Source organism: Musa acuminata, chromosome BXJ3-10 (genome assembly GCF_036884655.1).
Source record: "Musa acuminata AAA Group cultivar baxijiao chromosome BXJ3-10, Cavendish_Baxijiao_AAA, whole genome shotgun sequence".
In the NCBI taxonomy this organism is placed as follows: Eukaryota; Viridiplantae; Streptophyta; class Magnoliopsida; order Zingiberales; family Musaceae; genus Musa; species Musa acuminata.
Window position 1 is genome coordinate 31,817,501 of NC_088358.1, and position 21,294 is coordinate 31,838,794.

General features: G+C 39.6%; 4 protein-coding genes across 7 annotated transcripts in view; 2 read left to right on the forward strand and 2 right to left on the reverse strand.

Moving 5' to 3' along the window:
* LOC135650467 (mitochondrial phosphate carrier protein 3, mitochondrial-like) overlaps positions 1 to 1,445 on the forward strand; it is a 5,156-nt gene extending 3,711 nt beyond the window's left edge. Inside the window, exons 5-7 of the mRNA XM_065169826.1 lie at positions 600 to 814; positions 923 to 1,047; positions 1,139 to 1,445. Coding sequence (XP_065025898.1) covers positions 600 to 814; positions 923 to 1,047; positions 1,139 to 1,202 — 404 coding nt within the window. The 3' untranslated portion in view covers positions 1,203 to 1,445. The remainder of the gene's footprint in view (positions 1 to 599; positions 815 to 922; positions 1,048 to 1,138) is intronic.
* A 568-nt stretch (positions 1,446 to 2,013) lies between these two features.
* LOC135650468 (transcription factor HEC2-like) lies at positions 2,014 to 3,514 on the reverse strand. Its single transcript, XM_065169827.1, has one exon. The coding sequence runs from the start codon at positions 2,886 to 2,888 to the stop codon at positions 2,199 to 2,201; it is 690 nt and encodes a 229-aa protein (XP_065025899.1). The 5' UTR covers positions 2,889 to 3,514; the 3' UTR covers positions 2,014 to 2,198.
* Positions 3,515 to 5,912: 2,398 nt separating this feature from the next.
* On the reverse strand, positions 5,913 to 9,178 carry LOC135650800 (uncharacterized). Of its 2 annotated transcripts, none has more exons than XM_065170404.1 (7): positions 9,009 to 9,178; positions 8,686 to 8,743; positions 7,992 to 8,072; positions 7,877 to 7,912; positions 7,408 to 7,647; positions 7,175 to 7,313; positions 5,913 to 6,607 (listed from the first exon to the last, which is right to left on the reverse strand). In XM_065170404.1, exons 1-7 carry the CDS (start codon positions 9,176 to 9,178, stop codon positions 6,186 to 6,188), a joined length of 1,146 nt encoding a protein of 381 aa, XP_065026476.1. In that variant the 3' UTR covers positions 5,913 to 6,185. The 2 variants fall into 2 exon arrangements, with proteins under 2 accessions (XP_065026476.1, XP_065026475.1); XM_065170403.1 differs by having other exon boundaries at positions 5,913 to 6,625.
* Positions 9,179 to 9,347: 169 nt separating this feature from the next.
* LOC135650799 (uncharacterized) lies at positions 9,348 to 21,088 on the forward strand. Of its 3 annotated transcripts, XM_065170401.1 has the most exons (12): positions 9,348 to 9,485; positions 9,648 to 10,719; positions 12,063 to 13,217; positions 14,421 to 15,581; positions 15,784 to 15,825; positions 17,249 to 17,325; positions 18,837 to 18,921; positions 18,992 to 19,075; positions 19,157 to 19,258; positions 19,326 to 19,424; positions 20,654 to 20,803; positions 20,891 to 21,088. In XM_065170401.1, the coding sequence occupies exons 2-11, from the start codon at positions 9,988 to 9,990 to the stop codon at positions 20,777 to 20,779; spliced, it is 3,663 nt and encodes a 1,220-aa protein (XP_065026473.1). In that variant the 5' UTR covers positions 9,348 to 9,485; positions 9,648 to 9,987; the 3' UTR covers positions 20,780 to 20,803; positions 20,891 to 21,088. The 3 variants fall into 3 exon arrangements, 2 of the variants coding, with proteins under 2 accessions (XP_065026473.1, XP_065026474.1); XM_065170402.1 differs by lacking the exon at positions 9,348 to 9,485 and having other exon boundaries at positions 10,580 to 10,719; positions 12,058 to 13,217; positions 20,654 to 21,088; XR_010501626.1 differs by lacking the exons at positions 18,837 to 18,921; positions 18,992 to 19,075; positions 19,157 to 19,258; ... (1 more) ...; positions 20,654 to 20,803; positions 20,891 to 21,088 and having other exon boundaries at positions 15,733 to 15,825.
* The last annotated feature ends 206 nt before the right edge of the window (positions 21,089 to 21,294 follow it).

Sequence of the window (21,294 nt, forward strand, 5' to 3'; positions counted from 1 at the left end):
ATCACACATTCAGAGCAGAATTTTCTTGTCTCTGAAAGCTTTTTTTGACATTCATATGCCTTGTTTTCAGTTTTATATGGAGTCAGGCATTTCTTCTTTGGTGCAGTAGTCAAGGTCTAGACGATCACAATTGATGGATGATCAGTGTTCTTTATATCTTTGTTTCTTGACCATTTGTGTTTACTAGAAGATTGTGTCCAGTTCAAGTTTCTGTTTGTATGAAATTATTCTGAGAAAGAAAATCTAAAACTCTCTCAGATGTAAGTGTATGATATTTTTGCTTAATTATTCGGTCATATCGTTACTGTTCCTTTCCTATTTTCAAGTTACAAACAAAATCAATGTCCTTCATCTCTTTAAGCTAGCAACTTGTTCTTATGCAAATAATAGTAACTCCAGCTATTCTTTAGAAAGAACTGTATTGTTCCTTGATGTGATAGTATGACATGTAAACGTCACCTCTGTTTACATACTAACTGTGCATATTCAATCTAAATGTTATCTAAAACCATGGTTGTCAAACTTGATGGGAGTTTTGGGCTTTACATCTGTCATGGTAAAAATGATGTGGCGCTGACAGCATCTTCTTCATCATACAGATACAATGATGAAATTTGCTTCTTTTGAGACAATTGTTGAGATGATATACAAGCATGTCATTCCCAAGCCAAAGGAGCAGTGTAGCAAAACGCTGCAGCTTGCAGTGAGCTTTGCTGGTGGCTATGTAGCTGGGGTATTCTGTGCCGTGATATCTCATCCTGCTGACAACCTGGTCTCTTTTCTCAACAATGCAAAGGGCGCGACTGTCACTGACGTAAGTCTGATCCACCATCTTCCATGCTTTTCTCCTCTCCTAATAATTTCTTTGTCAAGGGAGTAAGACAAATCTGTCATCTGATAAACAACTTCTTTTGCTTGTCAGGCCGTAAGACAACTTGGTTTATGGGGCCTTTTCACCCGTGGTCTTCCGCTGCGTATTGTTATGATTGGTACTCTGACTGGAGCACAATGGGGAATCTACGATGCATTCAAAGTCCTCGTTGGCCTGTAAGCACATAGCCCTATGATTGTAATCTTCTTCGTATTGTTATTGCTCGTAATCTTTTGATCTAATTCACACTATTTCATATTTGCTCAGGCAAACAACCGGTGGGCTCATACCTCCAACCACTTCGAACCAAGAACATGCAAAACAAAGTTGATCATTTTGAATCACCGACGACTCGTTTTTAGTCCTCAGACTCGGGCAATTAGGTAACACTTTGCCTTCCACCGCTCCACTTTAAATGGAAGCTGCAATGTATTTTTGAACCGTCTTTCTTGGTTTAGTTTCGGAGTATCTAAGCAAGCTTTGTGGATTCAGTTGAGTGCTAAAATTTCCTCTGCTTAATACCAGTAGTTTCCATGTAATTGCCGTATAATAATACCACATTCATTTGCCTGAACTGGTTCAAGGTCTCCGAAACAAGAACCTGGGCATCAATTAACCATGTAATCTGAGCAGATTAACTGGTTAATTGGATTTGGTTCGTAATCTTGGTTGATCAAGTGGATGTCTTCTTTCATAAATGCTTTAGGAAATCCAACAGCAAGGCCAGTTAATAAGCAAATGGATTTACACTTGTATTTGATGGGACTTCTCATGAAGTTACCACTTGTGTCAATCTGAAGGTAACTCAATGGTCCCGATCATTTCCTTACTCTTCCTTCGTCGGCCCCACGGCATTCACATGGAAGTCACATGTACTCTGAGGGCGGATGTAGTGATCGGTTGTTGTGTCTCCCCACAAAAGAAACTTCGTCGATGATGGAGATCTGATGATAGTGTCGAGGGAATACCAGACTAGGCTGTGTACTTATGAATGCGTCTTTGTTTATGCATTTATATGGGAAGAGGACAGGTAGAACCGACCATCACTGCAACTGCAGTCACTTATCCCGTTAAGGTCTCCGATCAACAATCACGAGGTTGTCTCCCCAACATTATCTTACGATAGAGCCTTGAAGACCATATTGGAGAAGGATCATTCCCGCAGATCAGTCTGCCAGATCTAAGATAACTTATAAAAATATCACTCCGTCGACATAAATTAAGAGAGAGTAGATCGCAGTGATAAGCTCAGTAAAGAGATTAAGAGTTGACAAAAAAGCTCTGCCTGAAGCCTAGTAAGATCATCGATTTTGACTCATCGTCGATCTCAAAAGGTGTTCATGGTGAACCCCTGCTCCGGCGCCCCGTCGCCTTTGAGGAAGCACGAGCAGCTCCCATCTGAGGACCCTGTACCATGCATGGAGAAGTCGGCGTTGCCGGCAGCCCCGGCGCCTCGGTGCGCGGCGGCTGCCCGTTGCAGGGACTGCAGCTGGCTCTTGAGGAACTTCATGTAGTGGATCGCCTCGTCGAGCATCGACGCGGTGTCCATCTTCGTGCCCCCCGGGACGAGCTGCTGCAGTATCCGGATCCTCTCGCTGATCCGCTCCCTCCGGTGCCTGGCCGCCACGCTCTGCGGGTCCTTCGATATCTTCACGTTCCGCCGCTTCGGCGGCCTCACCGACTCCGGGTCGATGTGGATCGGCTGCATCGCTGCAATGCGAAATATCATCTCCCTCATGGCAGCCACCGAGGGCCGCCGCCCGCAGCCGTGCGACGCGCCTCTCACCGCCAGCTCGGCTGCGGCCGGCGAGTTCGAGAACACAGGCGTGAGGAGGTCCTGAGGACCGCCGAAAGCTGACGATGATGGCGCACCCCCCACAAGCAAAGAGGTGCTAGCACCAGCGCTGCAGAATGCATGCGACGACGGTCCACCGGAGTAGCTTTCCGATGGCTGCAGCGGTGCTTCGGATAACCCACCTAAATTCTCCATCTCCCTCACCATCGTTGTCAGATCCATTTGAGCTCTGTTGGGGAGCTCAAGTAGTCGACATCCATTGGTTCTTCTCCTGTCACCTCGGAGAGCAGAGAGAGAAGGAATACCAAGGGACTGATCAAGCAAGGCAGAGAGGGATGGGTGAAACGAGGGGAAGAGGGGATGAACTTGGAGTCGTATCAGAGGATTGCAGAGAAGATGATTGGGGGTAAAAACCAAGCAAAAAAATATCTGAGCAAACGAGTGACAAAAGACTGCACAACGGAGGAGTATATCTGGCGGTGACCCTTCAAGCTTCCTTTGGTCTGCTCCATACCAATGCACTGCCAAGGCTTTATATAAACAATCTGTCACTGTGGTTTTAGCCTTTTCTTTCCTCAGATATAGTATATTACCAAAGGATACAATTTATTCTCTTAAAATATAGATTGTCCAATTCAGGATAATCCCATTGTTGATGTCCCTTTGTCCTGTGCTTGCTTCTTCCTCACTGTCACACTGTTTCTTGCCATGATTCCTCTAAGGATGCGCTTGACACATTCATTGTAATCAATGACTTGTAATCTGGCAATATGCAAGTAGTAGCTGCATCATAATCTGCTACAAGGTTGTTCCTCAACTTCCCACAAAGCTCCAACTTACCCTCACAAACTCAGCCATGGAGTGACTAAAGGATGCTTTTATATATGATTACTACTTCCAGCTGTAGAGAAAGATGACAATAGCCATGTGGATTAAAGTAGAGTCATGAGTATCTAAGTTTACTTGTAGTATATGTATGTATGTATGTATGTATGTATGTATAATACAGGCAATTAAATTGTATCTATGAATACAGGGAATATTAAATTGTTGTATGTGACAGTTCATCAGGAAATATTATATAGGTTTGGTGGCCACAGCAGCTGATGCATAGAATGAGGAAGCCAAAAAGCATCACATGGAGAGGTGGAATTGGGAAGTCAGCGAAGGCTTCTGAACGAGGGGTGTCCAGGGTGAGCGTGCATCCAACACGCGTCACAGACCAATGGGAGAAGGCCCCACAGGTGATCTCTCCATATCCTGCCTCACCTTCTCACCCTTAATAATTAATATCAATTATTTTTCTGCTGCATTATATATTTCTGCTCCTTCAGTACATGTTGGATTAATCCTGCCGGTGGGGAACAGTTCTATGGGGCACATGGCCATGGTAATTAGCAGCGGTGATTTTGACTTCAACCCACAAAGTTGGATGGTACTTTGCAAGGGTTAATTGCATATTATTGTTGTTCTTCATATGAATCTTGAAGTGACTCCAAATATACATCTAATCTCTCTTTGTTTGACGCATAAATAGCTAAATAGCTTATAATGAACTTCTTTTCCAAGCATTTTTCCAGTGTCAAATATGTATCTTTTTCTTTTTATTTTGTCTTACATTTAGTCAATATGTCTCTGTTTTTGTTCGCGATTACTTCAAATTTTTTAGGATTTATGTCAATCCAATCAAAATATTTATCGAAAATAACGTTACTGTTTAATGAATTTTTATGGCATAAATCAGTCTTCTTACTCTTCACATCTATGGCTACTGTGATGTTGCATCAGTAGGCTTTATGCAGATGATCTGCAACTCCAATCTTCTATTGATCTTTCTTTGTTTGATTTGGGCAACCCATTGGCAGGTTGGTGTGCAGATAGATCCCTCCTCTCTTGCTGATAGCACGAGGAGGGCATTCCGTGGCATGAGGTCTCAGAGAAGAAGAAGAAGAAGAAGAAGAAGAAGAAGAGAGAGAGAGAGAGAGAGACCATGAGCTGAAACAACAATTACCATGTTCCTCCACCTTCGAGCAAGATGAGGTAAGAAGCAAGAACCAGAACTGAAAACGACTCTGCCATCTCCCAGCCTCGTGTCAGAAGGTGGTGGTGGTGGCGTTAGTAGCAGGAAGGATTTGGTTTCTGTCCTCCAATTATTCTTTACAATGATCACCTTCCTCCTTCGTTTCCCTTCCATGAGTTACTGTGATGCGTGAAAGGAACTGTTCTATGATTGCATGCTCACGTATCTCACCTGCAAAAGCTAAAAAGAGAGATGAAGCGTGCTTCCAATAATTACATACATATATATATGTAGTTGGATGCTCATCAGTTCATCTTCTCTGCATTGCCAGATACGTAGAACTTGGACATGGCTGGGAGGGGACCAATGGCCGATGGATTGGGTTCTTAAAAGCTAGCAGCATCTATGGGGCCTTCCCTATATATATTAGTAGTCAGTAATGATTAAAGATTTTGCTGTGTCTCATGTTCTTTGTTTACAGGTGGGGAGATGAATCAGATCGGACAGAGTTCCTGTGATGGAAGGTCAGGTTAATTTTGGTGCAGTGAGAGTGAGTTTTCACTGATGCTTTACTTCTCCATGCACAGGTAAGGAATTGCCAGAAACCAGCAGCTACTGAGCTGAGATGGCGTCAATCATGGAGGGAGGAGAGGCTGGTGGTGCTTCCCAGCTTGGAGAAGGCTGCGTCAGGCAAGAGAATCACCTGTTTCCTTTTCCTCCTCCAACAATAGAATTCCATAACATGGCATCCATAAACCGACATCGTCTCTGTGACCGACTTCTATCCTATGCATTTGAATCCTTCCAACTTATCACCTCTCACCTTATCTTCTTCTCCCCTCTCTCTCTCTCTCTCTCTCTCTCTCTCTCTTTCCTCTCCTCTCCTCTCCTCTCCTAAGAACAAGAAACATATAAGATAGCCGCTCTCCTCGGTACTCGGAGTGGTCCAGAGGGTGAAACAAGCTCCTCCTTTGGCCATATTGTGACGGCTTTCAAGTACTCCAATAGCATCAGTACTGTTGCTGAGAAAAAGCTGGCCTCTGATTCATGAAGGCCGTATTCCTTCCAAGTCATACCTTCTGAAACTTGTAGCAAGAATTCCATTGACCCATTCTTAGCTCATCTTTTCCTGCAATACCATAACATGAATTCTACTTCACACAGTAAAACAAATATTGTAATCCATGCTTTGATCAGTTCAAAATACCACCATGAACAGATTATACTTGGGTAATAATAGGCCACACAACATAAAATTTATTGGGATGATAATAGACTCGTCTAATCCTGTAAACCGTTGTCGTAGGATCATTCAAGCGACATGTCTGCCGAATACAAAAATGACCTAGATCTCTGTTTCACCAACATAATTTAGCTAGCAAATATACGACAAAAAGGAAACAGTGAACATTGTTATGTACATCACTTGAGCTGCCCTATACAAGAGATCACAGTCGTCTATTAATTCTTTACAGGTCTCTGCCTCTTGGGTCGAAATCTTACAATCTCGATCGTCTTGTGTGTTTCATCGGACTGAATCCTGCATGCCGATGACCAGAAGGGAGTGTTTGCCTCCCGGTTAAGGATGAGTTGGGCTTTATGTCCCAGCCTTCTACATTCTTAGGAACGTATCCATCAAAAAGAATCTGAGCTAGGACGCTATGAGCATTGATGCTCGGTGCGTTCGGCAAGTGAAATATCTCACACTTTTGCTCATCCTGAGTGGAGCATCCATCTCTGGTGTCATGGTACTCCATGGAGCTTGGCAGTATGAAATGATCACATGGATCATTTGTCACTCCCCTTTGGCCCTCTTGTTGTACATGGAATTGTCGCCTTCTTTCTGAGTAGATTGTAGCTGCTTTGCTCAATAACTCAGACACAGCAGTCTTGTAGTCAGCGGCATGATGCTTGTGATGGCCTGCAGGAGGAAACAAGTCTAGCATTCATGTATTAATACACTAGAGAACGCTATCAGATAATTCAAAATGACAAACACTTTGAAGCATTTCTTTAACAGTCATGGCACCACCTCAAAATCAAACAATTTAACATGCAGTATATAACAAAAGACGAGAAAATCCTAAAAGCAATCAGCTTAAAACTGCTCTAGAGTTTACATCCATTTATCCTAGGTATCTTGCTACTTTATGCTGCATTCCATGAGATAAGTCTGGTTATTGTTCGCTTGAATGATACATTCCTGGTATAAGGTGGTGTTTAAGTTCTTGATATCTAGCATAAGCTTTCAGTAGTCCTCATCATACCAATCGTAGTCTATTTGCCCGTACCATGACCACAGGAAAAAGAAAAAACCATAATTAATAGAGCAACAAGATAGACCGATCCAACTGTTCTGGGATCTGCCACATTCTTATTCTCACATAGCATAAAATGAAACATAATATTTGAATTTAAAATTCTACGTAAATTTGAAAGGAGCATAGTATAAGTTAGTTACTATACATGAAAATTTTAAATTTCATACCTACATGAGGGGAGCTATTCCATTTTATTAGCTTGACATCACCTCCTAGCTCCTCTAGATGATGAGCAAAATTACAGACAACTGGATATGGAGCGAGTTCATCATCTTCTGAACAAAATATGAGGAAAGGACCCACATTCTGCATATTATGGCATCTAAAATTAGTAACTTAGAGCAGCACAAACAGATTATACAGAGAGAAGCATACTTGAGATTTGTATTAAGAGCCATACAGCAGAAGAATACAGAGTCTGCAAATAGTCAGCATGCTGTCCTTCAAATCTGTCTATGAAGAAAGTGCTGAGACCAGATGCTAAGGCCTTTGCCATCCATGAAACAACTCTAGGTGGGTGGGACCTCTTGAGAACAGTCGGATGAAGGATAAATCGAGTGCCCAAATCACCGGTAAAGTCTACTGGACTAGAATCATATATTTGCCCACATAAACAGTCTTTTACAAGCTGATAATTATCCTTCAAAACCCAAAATACGAGAATCAGAAAGGATGCACATATCTAGGACAGGATAGTCATCAGAGCTGATTTTTTAGTTGCGTAACTCATGCTTCACAACAAGAAAATTCATATTACTTTAGAAATTGTTTGCTCTTAAACATTAGAGATTGGTGAGTTTTAAGTGTTCCATGAACTATTGCAGATTTGTCTTAACAACAAAGTCTGGAACACATAAATCATGACTTACCACACCAAGTCGCCCTTCACATTTTCCGTCAATCAACTGGAAAGAAGAAAAAACATAAATGTCCTTTACTGATACAACTGAAGAAGTTAAATGTCAAATATATCAGAAAGCTGACCTGAAGGACCTTGTACATGCAACCTCTTGGTGCCCCGGAAAAAGCCGAAAAGACAATAGGTAATGGTGAAACATTTAGTTCCTGTATCCCAAAAACAGTAGAATATGATGGAACATGTTTCTTTCTACAGTGCGCTTCCGGAAAGCAATAAAGCCTCAGAGTCAAGTAGAGAACAGTGAGACCTATAATTAGAGACTTATGTAACATCTATATCAAGAGTGTCTTCAAATATCATCACAAAGTCACTACAAATGAACTTATCCATGCATCATTAGTGAACAAAAGATGATGGTTCTGGAGGTCTATCTATTCCATCATTGTCAACCATTTGTAATTTCAGAGAAGTAAACATGGAACAAACAGAGACATCAAATCCGACACACGTGAATCTAAGTCCTCCAAATTCCAAACCAACCATGCCAACTGCTGTTCCTGAACCCCCATGATTATTTCAGCCTAATTATTGAAAGGAACCCTAGAAGACAGTTGAACAGCAAAAATTAATTGGGGGCAGGTAGGCTTAAACATCAAAGTCAATACAATTCAATGATATTGTACCACCAATTTTAGATCGTGCAGAATTTCTAGTCATGTGACCTATATGGATTACAGTATGCACAATTACATATGCCTTTGTTCCTTAAAAGAAGTCAAAGTAATAGGTCTATCTTAAGTGTATCTTCAGCATATTTACCTGAACAAGCTCTTTAAGAACACCATCAGCCAGTGATGTAGCCTTCTCTGGAAAATATCTGCATATATTTTAACCTATGAGCGAGCTTAAAAGCAATTCATATTATAGACATATATAACAGCACCATTGTTTAGAAAATTAGCAAGAAAACTAGCAATTCAAGAAATCTAACAGAGTTAGAAATCTGCATGAATTCGTTCTACAGAATTTAGAGTAATCTTCAATGACTAAGCTCCTCCATGCAACAATCCATCAAACCAAGATGGGAATTTTTGAGCTTCGAGTCTTGCAAGGGGGGAATGACAAAGGAATTCGAGCCTTACAGCGTGAGGAAATCGGCATGACAGATGAGAGATCGCCATCCGAAGGACGAGTAGAGCTGGATGTAGGGCTCGAGCTGCCTCTCCAGGCTCGAAGGCCACACGAACACCACTACGATCCCGGCGCGTCCCTCCTTGGCCCCCCAGCAGAACCGCCCCCCCTCCCACCACATCTCCGCCCAAATCTCCGGCCAAGGGAGCTCCGGTTTCCTCCTCTGGTCCTCCAACCTCGACGACACCCGGTCTCCGATCCAACCCTCAACCCCTCACTCTCCTCTCCTCCCTCGCAGCTTGGATTGAGCTCATAAGAAGGAAGGGCGTGGTGCTACCATGCGCGAGGAACGGCGCGTGGGGGCAATAGAGGTCCACGGGCGGCGCAGGTTAGTAACCGGTCACCATGTGGTTGGCTTTTTCCTCCAGAGAGATGAGCTCCAGTCGATGGCGTACGTCCGATCTGCCACGTGGCTTCCATCCCTAGAAGTAATTCCTTCAAAGCTAACCATTCTTTTTTCCGTTATAATTTAATTGGGCTCAGATGAGGCGGCCTTCATAAAGCCCAATGGGCCGTCCTTTTATTTGCTTGAAGAATATTATGCATATTTGGCTTTCATTTCTTATTATAATTTAATTTTACTTGGATAGTTGTTCAGGTGGTTTCCATGCCAGTAAACAATCATCAGACGGCTCTCCATTCATCAATCGACGTTGATTCCCTTCTCCTCCCTCCCTAACGACCATCGAATATTCCAGCGCACCCACTTTTGCTCCGGCAATTCCAATACCTTCTCGCCTTAGTTCTATTTATCCTTGACCGCCGGACGTGGCTTACATTGAATGGAGTCAGACCAAAGCTCGTCTGTGCCACGTCATCGTATTATATTGATTTATATCCCACCACGGAGCATCTTTACCGGCAACTAAAAGACTTCCTTCAACTTCTCGCCGACGCCAAACCGGACGGAGCAAGAAGAGTGGCCTCCCCATGCTCCGCCTCCTCCCCCAGCGGCGCCGCCCGCCGTTAAGATTTCCACTGCGGCGCTTCACGTCCCAGCCCACTCTCGAACCGTCGCACCATCAAAGCCTCCCCCTCAAAGACCCCTCGCCCAATCATGCCATCATTCGAAACACCCCCGTCCCTGCTCCTTCCCGTATCCCCTCCTCCCCCCTCCGCTCCCTACCATTTTACGCCATCGCCGGAACCCTCGTCTCCGCTGCAGCACTTGCCGCCTACGTCGCCTCCTCCTTCCTGGACCGCCCTTCGCCAAGATCCGACCGAATATACGCCGATCTTGAAGAAACCCTAGAAAGATCGAAGGTTTCCGTCCTTAGGGTCGTGGACCGGATGAGGCAGACCGGCGCGGCCGCCACCGTTCTCTGGAAGTCGCTGGCCTCCGTGCTGTCGTCCGCCAACCACGAGGTCCGAACGGGGTTCGAGCTCCGGGTGGCAGCGCTGCTTGCTGATATCTCGGCAGCTAATGGGGCTCGTAGGGCGGCCATTGTGGGCGCAGGGGGCGGTGCGGTGGTGGACTGGCTCTTGGAGAGCGTGGCCAGCTCGGGACAAGGCGGGGATCGTAGTGGGACGCAGTCGGAGTCAGCGAGAGCGCTTGCACACCTAATTGCTGATCCAAATGTTTGCCAGGCCGTCTTGGGGCGGCCACATGCGATCCCTAATCTCCTGAGATTTATTTTCTCGTTCCAGCCCAAAAAATCGAAGGTGAGTTAGGTCTCAATGATACGTGTTACTTGATTTATGCTTTCAGGTAATTCTAAGGTTAATGAAAACTGATGGACTATAAACATTTTAGTGGGTTTTTTTTGCTGCTTCTTCAATTCCCTCTTCTTGATGCGGGCCTGCCTTATTTTTGTTGTCTTGGATGCGTATTGAAGTTTATCTAGGATTGGCTCTATATATTTAGATTTATATCATGACTCGTGCCTTATAGATTAACTGATCTATCATCAACTTTATTTGACTTAAATCACGGGTTAAAATGCTTAAGTCAAAGTTAATAGCAGTACACTCATCGTACCCTAATAAGTCAATTTTAATCTTATCTACTTTTGATGGAACTAATCGAGGTATTTTAACTTAACTGTTAAATAACTTTCTCCAAGCAACAATCTATGGTTCACTAATCAAGATAAACCACAAGAAGGATCAGGTTTGACTAGTTAGGTCACTAGAATGTAAGGAAGATGAACTTAGGATATGGAAAATAAATAAATGATCGGACAGACAATTAGAGACAAGAACCACTATCAATGAAATACCATTAGCAAACTACAAAACTTGTATAGACTCACTGGTTTTTAAAGCTTTTGGATCTCCCTGTACTATCATAACCATGCTACAATAGGTCTAACCAGAAATGTTAAGAATTTTGGATCATAAGTTTATAGTTTTGTTAATTGTTTCTTGTATTTCTGCTTTTCTTTGTTGTTTCTTTTTATCTCCTATAGCCTTTTTTTTCCATATGTATACATTATGCCTACAAAATAGTGGATGGTTAGTTTATCTAGCAACTGAAGTTTCACATATCTGCACAGTCAACGTGACATGGGTACTGCTTTTCTCTTCTGTTCTTGAGTTTTTTTCTTTCACTTTGTCACTGCTATTGCTGCTTCTGAGTTGTTTACTTTGAAAGTATGTTAAAATTATCAACGAGAGCTAGCAACTGACTTATCTGATGAGCAGATTTTAAATTTCTGATTAGGCAGGAACCATTAAGGCATTAGAGTTGCATAGAAGCAGATTAAGTTGAAATATATTTGAATGGAATATATATGTTTTCTTTGGGTTTTCATCTGAATTTATTGTATGCATATATTGGAGTTTATACAATGTTTGTGGCACTTCTGTTACTTATTATTTTTCATCAACTCTAGTGCTGTTGGTAATGTGTCTTTCGGCTTTTATATATGTAGCAATTATCAATGGCCTGTTTGGTTCTCAAAAGGCTAAAATGGTCAATATAGAGGTTTTACATTGCATACATGTGTTATTTACTTAGTACTGAAAGTTACCTATTGTATTAATGGTTTTCTGTGGCAGGGCAGTCCTTGAAGCACTCTTCATTGGATGGTCCTTATGGTTGCAAAGGAAGGAGTATGCTTGTTGCTGCCATCATGGATATAATCACTTCAAACTGTGATAGCATCGACCAATCATTTCCACCAATGTTGACAGGAAATGCTGATACCAGAGACATAGCAGCAGCTCTTGAAGTAATTGAGCAAGGTGGTTTGCACCTTGATGGCGTTGATGAGAATGGGCATGATGATGATGATGGTGACAAAGGAATTCAGGGAATTGGAATAAAAGTTCTTGGGGGTACAACTATATTGGGATTTTCAGGAACAGAGAGCCTCTTAGACTTGACCCAGCCTCTTAACTATCAGTTATTTACAGCTGCAGATGCATACAGAAATCTGGAATTACAGGAAAATGGTGGCAGTTCTTCCAAGAAAATGACTTCTTTTCCTGTACCAGGCTTGTGGGATGATTTGCAGAGAGAACATGTTGCTGTACCTTTTGCTGCATGGGCATTAGCAAATTGGGCTTTGGCATCACAACTTAACCGAAGTCATATCCAAGAACTTGATAGAGATGGGCAAGCTATCATGACTGCATTAAAAGCACCAGAGAGATCAGTGAAATGGCATGGCAGTCTGGTTGCTCGAGCTCTTTTAGATGATCAGAATTTGCCATTGACTGTTTCTGTTCCTGATTGGAGCTTTAGCCTTCTTTCTACAGCTTTTCATGCCAGTAACAATGAGGATGTAATGTTGGCTCGAGTAGCATTGTCGGCCTTTCTGGTCTCCATTGAACGTAGTAAAGATGCAAAGGTGATGATAATGGAAAAGGGGCTTCACCTCATAAGAGGAATGGCCAAGCAGTCTGAAAAGCATAGCCATTTGCACGAACCATTAGCTAGGGTCTTGGAATTACTTTACCAAGGGGACATGCACTTATCTCTTGAGGAAAGTCAAAGGTGGTCAGGCATTCTTCTCCGCTGGATTTTTTATCAATCTTCTTCCATATGTACACGCCGTTCTGCTACAAAAATTCTTTCTTTCATCATTGAGGACCATGGGCCACAGTCATTACCAATTTCTCAAGGATGGCTAACTGTATTGCTAAACGAAGTTATTGGAAATGGTAAGGCGTCAAACATTAAAGGAAGCAATCCACCCAAGACAGACAAAGCCAAGGTATTCATTTATTGTTTACTTCAATTTCAGCTGATGATGATTTAGAGCTTATTCAATATCAGGGATTTAACTTCTGTATCTGCTTGCGCATATGTCTTTTTTCTCTCTTGATTTATCATGTCTTTCTGCAATTGCCAGCAATTAATTAATGGAGAAATTGGCTTGACATGTTTAGTAGAGGCTAGAAAATTCAAAATTGAATACTGGTTCTACAATAAAAAGATTTTTAACTAATTGTGAAAATTGCTAGCTTTGAACTATCTTTAGCTATAAAGTTGTTGCTTTATGTCAAATAGCAGAAAGATGGAATGGACACCTATTGTGATTTGAGCTAGTGGCCATTTTAAAGAATGTTTTTTAATATACTCTTTGACTCTTTTTTCTTTGACAATATAAAGTGACTTTCCTTTAACTGGGAAACCAGAGAAAAAAACTGTATGTAACTATGTATGTTGATCAAAATTGATGTCAAAGCTGAATTCTTTCCGTGTGTTGCACTGGACTTATCTAAAAGCATGATGGATCCAGTAATGTTTGAGTGCCACATTTGCCAATTTTTTTCTTTGCTATCCATATTCAAAATTAATTATGAACCACATTCTTGATGCTGTATGCATATCACGTACACTAATTTTTTTTACTTGTGATAACAAAAGGCTAAATTACCTGGATAGCCTTTCAACTTTGGATGACACTTCTTTTTGTCTAGTTGGTTCTTGAACTATTGTTTATGTAGCAATTAAAGTATTCCATCATCTGTCAATAATATCAGTTACATAAAGATGTGTGAGTTTAATTTTTTTCAATTTGACTTTAAAAATCAACGAAACAACACAATGTCTCCATGTGGTAGGGTATTCACTGGTTTTTTATAAGGTTTAAATATCAAAACTCTCACATTGACTTCATTTTTCTTGTTATTGCTGACCGAGATGCTATATGGATGCATTAGCAAAAGGAAAAAAAAAAAGTCCTCTGCAGTAGATGACATAAATATTTGATTCCTAGATAAACAATATTTCAAGGACCAGTTTAGAACTCAAAATTGAACTTCCAGTTAATTTAGTGAAATAAAACTATACCTTATATGTAAGATTGTCTATGGAATTTCTGTTTGCTGTCCTGTGGAACCATTTGCTTTGTCATGGAAAATGTGGCTTAATGTCTTTTCCATATTGATTATTGGTAGTGTTTTCCTTGCAGACTCAGATAGATCAATCTAATGCTCATTCTGCAGCACAAGTTACTAACCAATTGGCGACTGCTGTGGTCAAACTAGCAGGAACTCAGTTGGACACCGAATCTGATTCTTCTGACAAAAATCCATTTGCTGACTTTCTTACACTTGAACCATTTGCAACATTGATAAAGAACTTGAAGAAGAATAATTTGCCTAAGTCTGATGTTGCTGATTCAGCTTTTGCAACATTGAAAGGCATTAAAGCACTGACAGAACTTTGTTCTGAAGATACTATATGCCAAACTAAAATAGCTGATCTTGGAGCCCTTTTCTTGCTACGACGTTACCTTTTGTGTGATGACTATGAACAACTTGCTGCAAATGAAGCATATGCAGCATCAAGAGTTTCAGAGGCTCAGGACAGCAATGTCTCTGTTTCTGGTGATTCATCTGGTATAGATCGTAATGATCCTTCTAGTGTCAGAGTTCCTCCTACAGCACATATCCGCAAGCATGCTGCCCGATTACTTGTAATTCTTTCTCTTCTACCAAATGTTAAAACAGCCATTTCTGCGGATAAAATATGGTGTAAATGGCTTGAAGATTGTGCAAGTGGGAATATTCCTTGTTGTAACGACAAAAAAATCCAGAGTTATGCAAGGGCAACTCTCTTAAATGTACGTTGTTCTGAATCATCAGAGGTTCAGGTGCTAAATCACAGCCGTCCCGATGCAGATGGTAGTAACCAGAAAACAAGGTGCCCACTCTATGAGGACATGATATTCCTGTTAAATCCAGAATTACCACACTGGAAACCCACCAACAAGAATGATGAGGGCAGTTCAGATGATTCAGCTGTTGCAGAAGTTGTTAATTTTGATTCTTCACCTTCTAGTGTTTGTCAGTGTGTTGAAGATGAGACTTGTAACACCTCTAGCTCTATGGGTAACTCGGAGAGATCACCCAAATCTGCATGTCCTTCATTTGATGTTGTCTTTATCCATGGGCTTCGTGGTGGACCTTTCAAATCATGGCGCATAGCAGATAACAAGTCTTCAACTACCAGTAAAGCTGGGCTGGTTGAAAATATTGATCAGGAAGCAGGGAAATTGGGTACATGTTGGCCTAGTGAATGGCTATCGACTGACCTTCCTGATGCTCGCTTGTTTTCTGTTAAATACAAGGTTTGTGTTGTAGCTAACCTCATTTTGCTCTTTAATTTTTCTTAGATGATGCTATTGTACATGTTTAGATACAAGGAAAATGTAATATCCTCAACCATTTTAAGTTTCAGTAGCAGCCCTCGTAGTTTTAATTCTCCTAGGTCCTCTCCAGGTTGGACCCTCTGATGAAACAACTTTCTACTAACTGAAATGATTCATGCAGACAAATCTAACTCAATGGTCTGGAGCTAGCTTGCCGCTTCAGGTTAGTACCTTTTTGGAGGATCTTTTGAAAATTTTGTTGTTTGGAGTTGTGGTCCATGATATTACACTTTCTCCACTCTGTAGGCAAAGGTTCAAAATGATATAATTGCTGTTTTATTTGCTCCATATATTCAAGTCTGCTAATTGTCAAGTTTCCTGTTTTAGTTGCAGATTCTTTAAGTTTCAAGCTTATCTTAAAGAAAAATTTCTGGTTATAAAGGCAAATTAATGCAGCTGCGTGTAAGTGGCCACTAGAAATAACAGAAGAGATTCGAGAGATCAAGCAATTAGGTTATAAAGGAAAGAAGGAATGGCTGTTTAATACAATGTTGTCTTGTGCAATGCAATCACTAATAATCAGTGTGGGTGTGGGAAGGATTTAAACAAATATAATACTTGTAAAATACCTCAGTCAACTTGTATCTAAGAGTAGCCTAGTACCTTAGAGTTAAGTAATGAATTCAACTGATTGACAAGCGAAGAGTATCTTGATGCGATACTCAAGGAAAATTCATTTCCATGCAAGTTTTATCTATTTTTTGCTCATGTTTCTTAAATTTATGAGTTTAAAACTATTATATCTTATAGATTTTTTGATAAATGTGCACTGTTTTTTATTGGTATATTTCTTGTTTATGATATATCACATCTTAGTTGCTTGAAATTCTTAATGTTTTATGCTGATTACCAATGTATTATAAATGTGCACAATTCTTATGCTTGGTAGTGGTGATGTTTCAATTGGTCTTGAACAAAAGATAGAGAATTACCCCTGGCCATAGAGAGAAACTATTGCCATAGCTCGAACCCTGGTCACTGAGGTCTTAAAGGAACAATTTTATTTTCATGCCATGTTTGACTTCAATGTTTCAGTTGATCTTGAACCCTCTAGATTTTGTGATTGATGAAGATATGGCAATTGAAATTCTGATTTTTGGTTTATGTATTAAAATCCATGTAGATCCATGTAGCCAACTCAAACAGTTGGGACATCACAGATGTTGTTGTTGTTCTTTTCTTGTATTAATATAGTCTTTAAGATTTGATAATTGATTGATGAACGTTTGAGAGGTGATATGCCAGAAGGGTATTAACTCAGAGGGTGTACATTTGAGGTCATCTCTTGTCCTCTTTCCAACCATTTTAAGGAATTTATTTGTAAATGTTCAATTGAACCTTCTAGATTTAAACTTTTCTTTTCTCTGGACACCATATATCTGGAAAAAGGATTGAATGATGATTATTATGTATGAGAATCAATCCCATTTCTTGCTATGTTGAAGGATATTAGTTTATTGTGATACCTAAAATGTTGCCTCTAAGACATCCATTTATTTGGAGACAACAATTTTCTTGAAGGTTTACAATTTATAGTTCATCTTCATGTTAATATTTGATAGTTGAATTCTTCTTGTTCTATGCAGGAAGTTAGCTCGATGCTCCTGAGAAAGCTGACCAGAGCAGGCATTGGTGACCGGCCTGTTGTGTTTGTGACACACAGGTATGATATTAGGCTGCAATTATAAATATGGAATTAGTCCCATCTTCTTGTATTATCAAATACATGTCAACTAACAACAAATCACATTATATAGTTGTACCCTATTTAAAATCACAGTATATTGCTTTACCCTATACAAAACTGCATTTTAAAAATCACAGTACTTTTCTCTATGCTATATGAGACCTGGCTTACACTGTATATCTTATGATTGATACTTTGCAAGAAAGAAATACCATATCCAGCCTTTCCTGTGGTCATCTATACTTGATGTCTTGTCTGTTCTGTTCTATGGTTCAATATAAAGTTGTAAACCACTGTTGATCAGATAATAAGATAACTTTATGATAAAGGATCTTGCTTGAACTTCATAAAGAGGTTAGCGCTTTAGAAGTTTCTCTGGTTGCCAATAATCTATGTCCCCACAATGATGTATTTGGATGAAGAATCAGTACCCAACTAGCTGAAATGTTCTTGGTGGATCACATGGAGACTGCTAAATATGTGATATTGTCAGGATGATCTACTCATATATTAACAGATCATTTACTTATTTTTTTGCTTCTTAGAAATAAAAAGTGTTTGTAAATCTATATGTTCCTTTTTCCTTTAGTCTTTTTTTCCCTTGGTTTCTAAAGTATGTATGATCAACACAACCTTGTCAAATGATTAGAGGTGTGCCAGGGACTGTCTAAGGTCATGAGTGTTGCAGGGATTAGTAAACAATTTTGGGTATGGCAAAGACCAATGGAGAGTGTATCCTATCATCTAGAAATTGATAATACTTGGTATTCATTTTTAGGAAAAAAGCAATGGAAATGGACATCAATATTTTCAGAAGAACAGTAATACTTCTATAAAAAAATATTTAGCAAAGAGGTAATCAGATATGTTCTATATGTTGTTTGATTGTTGTTTGTACTACAGAACCAAGGAACAGTAGTAGTTTTCAAATGCCCTTAAGTCTTTTTATTGAAGACAACGAAAGAAATTTAAACTTGTTGAATTGTTACAAACTTTAGCCTGCATGTGCATACGGTCCATCTTCTGCTAGGCTAAGTATGTTTTTCAGAATTATATTTATGTGTCTCGTGTTATGTCATGTACATTTAATTTGACATGAGGTGTTGCATAGAAGAATCATAATTTCTTTTATTGATTAAAGGTGCTATTTAACTCTAAATGTAATTACAGGACCTCTGCCTAATGAATTCGTATATATATAGCTAGTATGTAGAAAGTATTTAGGATACCATGCAGCAACAAGAATGCAGACTTTATTATATGGTACAGTAGGCAATGTTGTGATGGACAACATAAATTTGATCATATGAAGTTATGAAATTGTGAAATTTAGACAAAGTTTGCATTTGAGAACCAGTGGACAATGGTTTATATAACAAATGGAAATCTGTGCTTATGCTGATTGATGAGTAATAAGTAAATGCAATAGTCCATTGCTTTCTTGTAAGCTTTCCAAACTTATAATTCTTGCTATATCTTGTTTTCAGTATGGGAGGGCTTGTTGTCAAGCAGATGCTGTACCAAGCAAAAAATAGTAATCTCACCGAGTTTGTGAAAAATACGATTGGAGTGGTATGTATACCATGTCATGACAAAGATACATGTGTGACATGGACCACTAATAATTTAATTTTAAGTGCAGGTGTTCTATAGCTGTCCACATTTTGGCAGCAAGCTAGCTGACATGCCTTGGCGTATGGGCTTAGTTCTACGCCCAGCCCCTACGGTTTGTAGCTTCAGGACCCACTTAAACTTCTTTTCTATAAAGATGTGACTTATTTAGCTTATGTATGTGCCACTGGTTTAGATAGGAGAATTAAGAAGTGGATCCCCAAGATTGGCAGAATTGAATGACTTTGTTCGTCATCTCAATAAAAAGGGACTTCTTGAGGTTCTCAGTTTCAGTGAGGTAAGACTTTTATTTTTATGACCACATAGTATTTTCAACTTGTTTAGACTAACAGGCATCATTACAGACACAGGTTACTCCGATCGTTGAAGGTTATGGTGGTTGGGCCTTTCGAATGGAGATTGTACCAATTGAATCCGCATACCCTGGCTTTGGTGAACTTGTTGTAAGTAAAATTGCATTGTGGATTCCAGAATCCAAATAATGTTAGGGTCACATGTACTGCGTTTTATATATTTGAGTGTGATTATATTAACATTTGTCTATTTGAACTGTGATGTTATTTGCAATCATGGTCATTTAATTAAAATGAAGATAGAGGGATATTATTTTATGATTATTTTTGTTTATTGGTCACAATCCTAACATTGATGCATGATTCTAGGTATCTTTCTCACTAGTATTATGTGCCAATTAAGATAATTGTATTTTCATTGCATAAATATGAAACTTAAAAATTCAGGCCACCTGAGCTAGGTATTGTAAAATGATCCAACATGTCAGCTCTGTTTCTCCTAGGAAGTATGCACTCTTACTTATCAGAGGGAAAGGGAGAAATACGAAGACTTTCCTAGAAATTATAAATAATAATTAATTCCTTTTAATTTAACTAACTAATATATTGCTTTGTACAATGCTCATAGCAATTAAAGAAAAAATCATGTAGTCAACCTCAAATGGTTAGGACATCACGGCTTCTTGTAGTTATTGTTATAGAAAATATAACTTTTTCTGATTATTCTTTGATGTGATTTTGAAGGGCTATGACCATCCATCCTTGCTTATATTGTTCTCCATGATTGCTTTAAATGATCTTGACTAGTTATCTATACTCTTTTGCATTTATTTGGCACTTTTTTATGTTGGGCTCACACTTTGGTTAGACATTTGGGTTTACGGAGATGCAGCTGAATGTGGTCTGTGCCTGGGCCTTCAGAGAAATACACTAGGCCCTTTGGTGAGCTTATAATAATTTGAAAGAAACATGAAAGTTAAGACCTGTTTTTCAATTGATCCTTACCAGCTGGCTCATCTCTGGAGATCAAAGTTTAAAATATGAGTTGAGCCGGTATGTACGGACCAGCATTTACAAGTCTGACCAAGTATTTGTATTGAAATATATACCTCGATCTCAGTACACCTGTAGTTTATTCTGATATTTGCTGTCTTATTCAATTATATTGGAAACTTACAGAACGAGTTAATCTTGTAACTTAAGGAACCAGTAAATGGTTTTAGTGGATGCTTTTGATAGAAGATGCTTTTAGTTTGTTCAGCTGACTGTCAATTGTATATGTACTTGCTGTATTAGTTACATGAAGCTCTTGATTTTTTTTAAATTTTAAATTTGATCATGATCTAATAAATATTTTATCCACTGGTTTGTTGGCGCAGGTATTGGATGCCACCGATCACGTAAATTCATGCAAGCCAGTTAACCAAACAGATCCATCTTATGCAAAGACATTGGAGTTCTTGAAGAGATTGAAATCACGTCTTTCATCTGAAGAATCAGAATAGATTTTTAGATGAAAAATCTGGATGGTGTGATGGAATTCTAGATGAGTCTCATAAACTCGTTTAAATTTGTTTTATGAGTCATTTATTATTATTTTTTTCCTCCTTTCACAGAATAATTATGATGAAAGATCAAAATTGGTCATCCTTATTTTGAAGGCAGCGTCGGCAAAGATGTGCTTCGAGAACAATTTAAAATACAGGGAAAATAATTTGTAAAGGTTCATCTGTAGATAAATGGGTCCTTTTGGTAGAGATTATCATCTTAAAGAGACAAGAAATATTTTTATACGAAATATTTTTTTTCAGTCACATCATCTTTTTGCACTTTGTATTGCGAAAATGATATTTGTTTGGCAGTATGTGTCACATCCAGTCATGTTTTCTCTATGGATGCCAATTTAAATGTCAAAACATTAAAAAGGATAATATCAAGTGTCCTTTGCAAAAATAAAACATTGGCTTAAAGCCAACAAAGGAGTTTGTATTAGTTTGAACTAATAACAGAGTTTGATTAG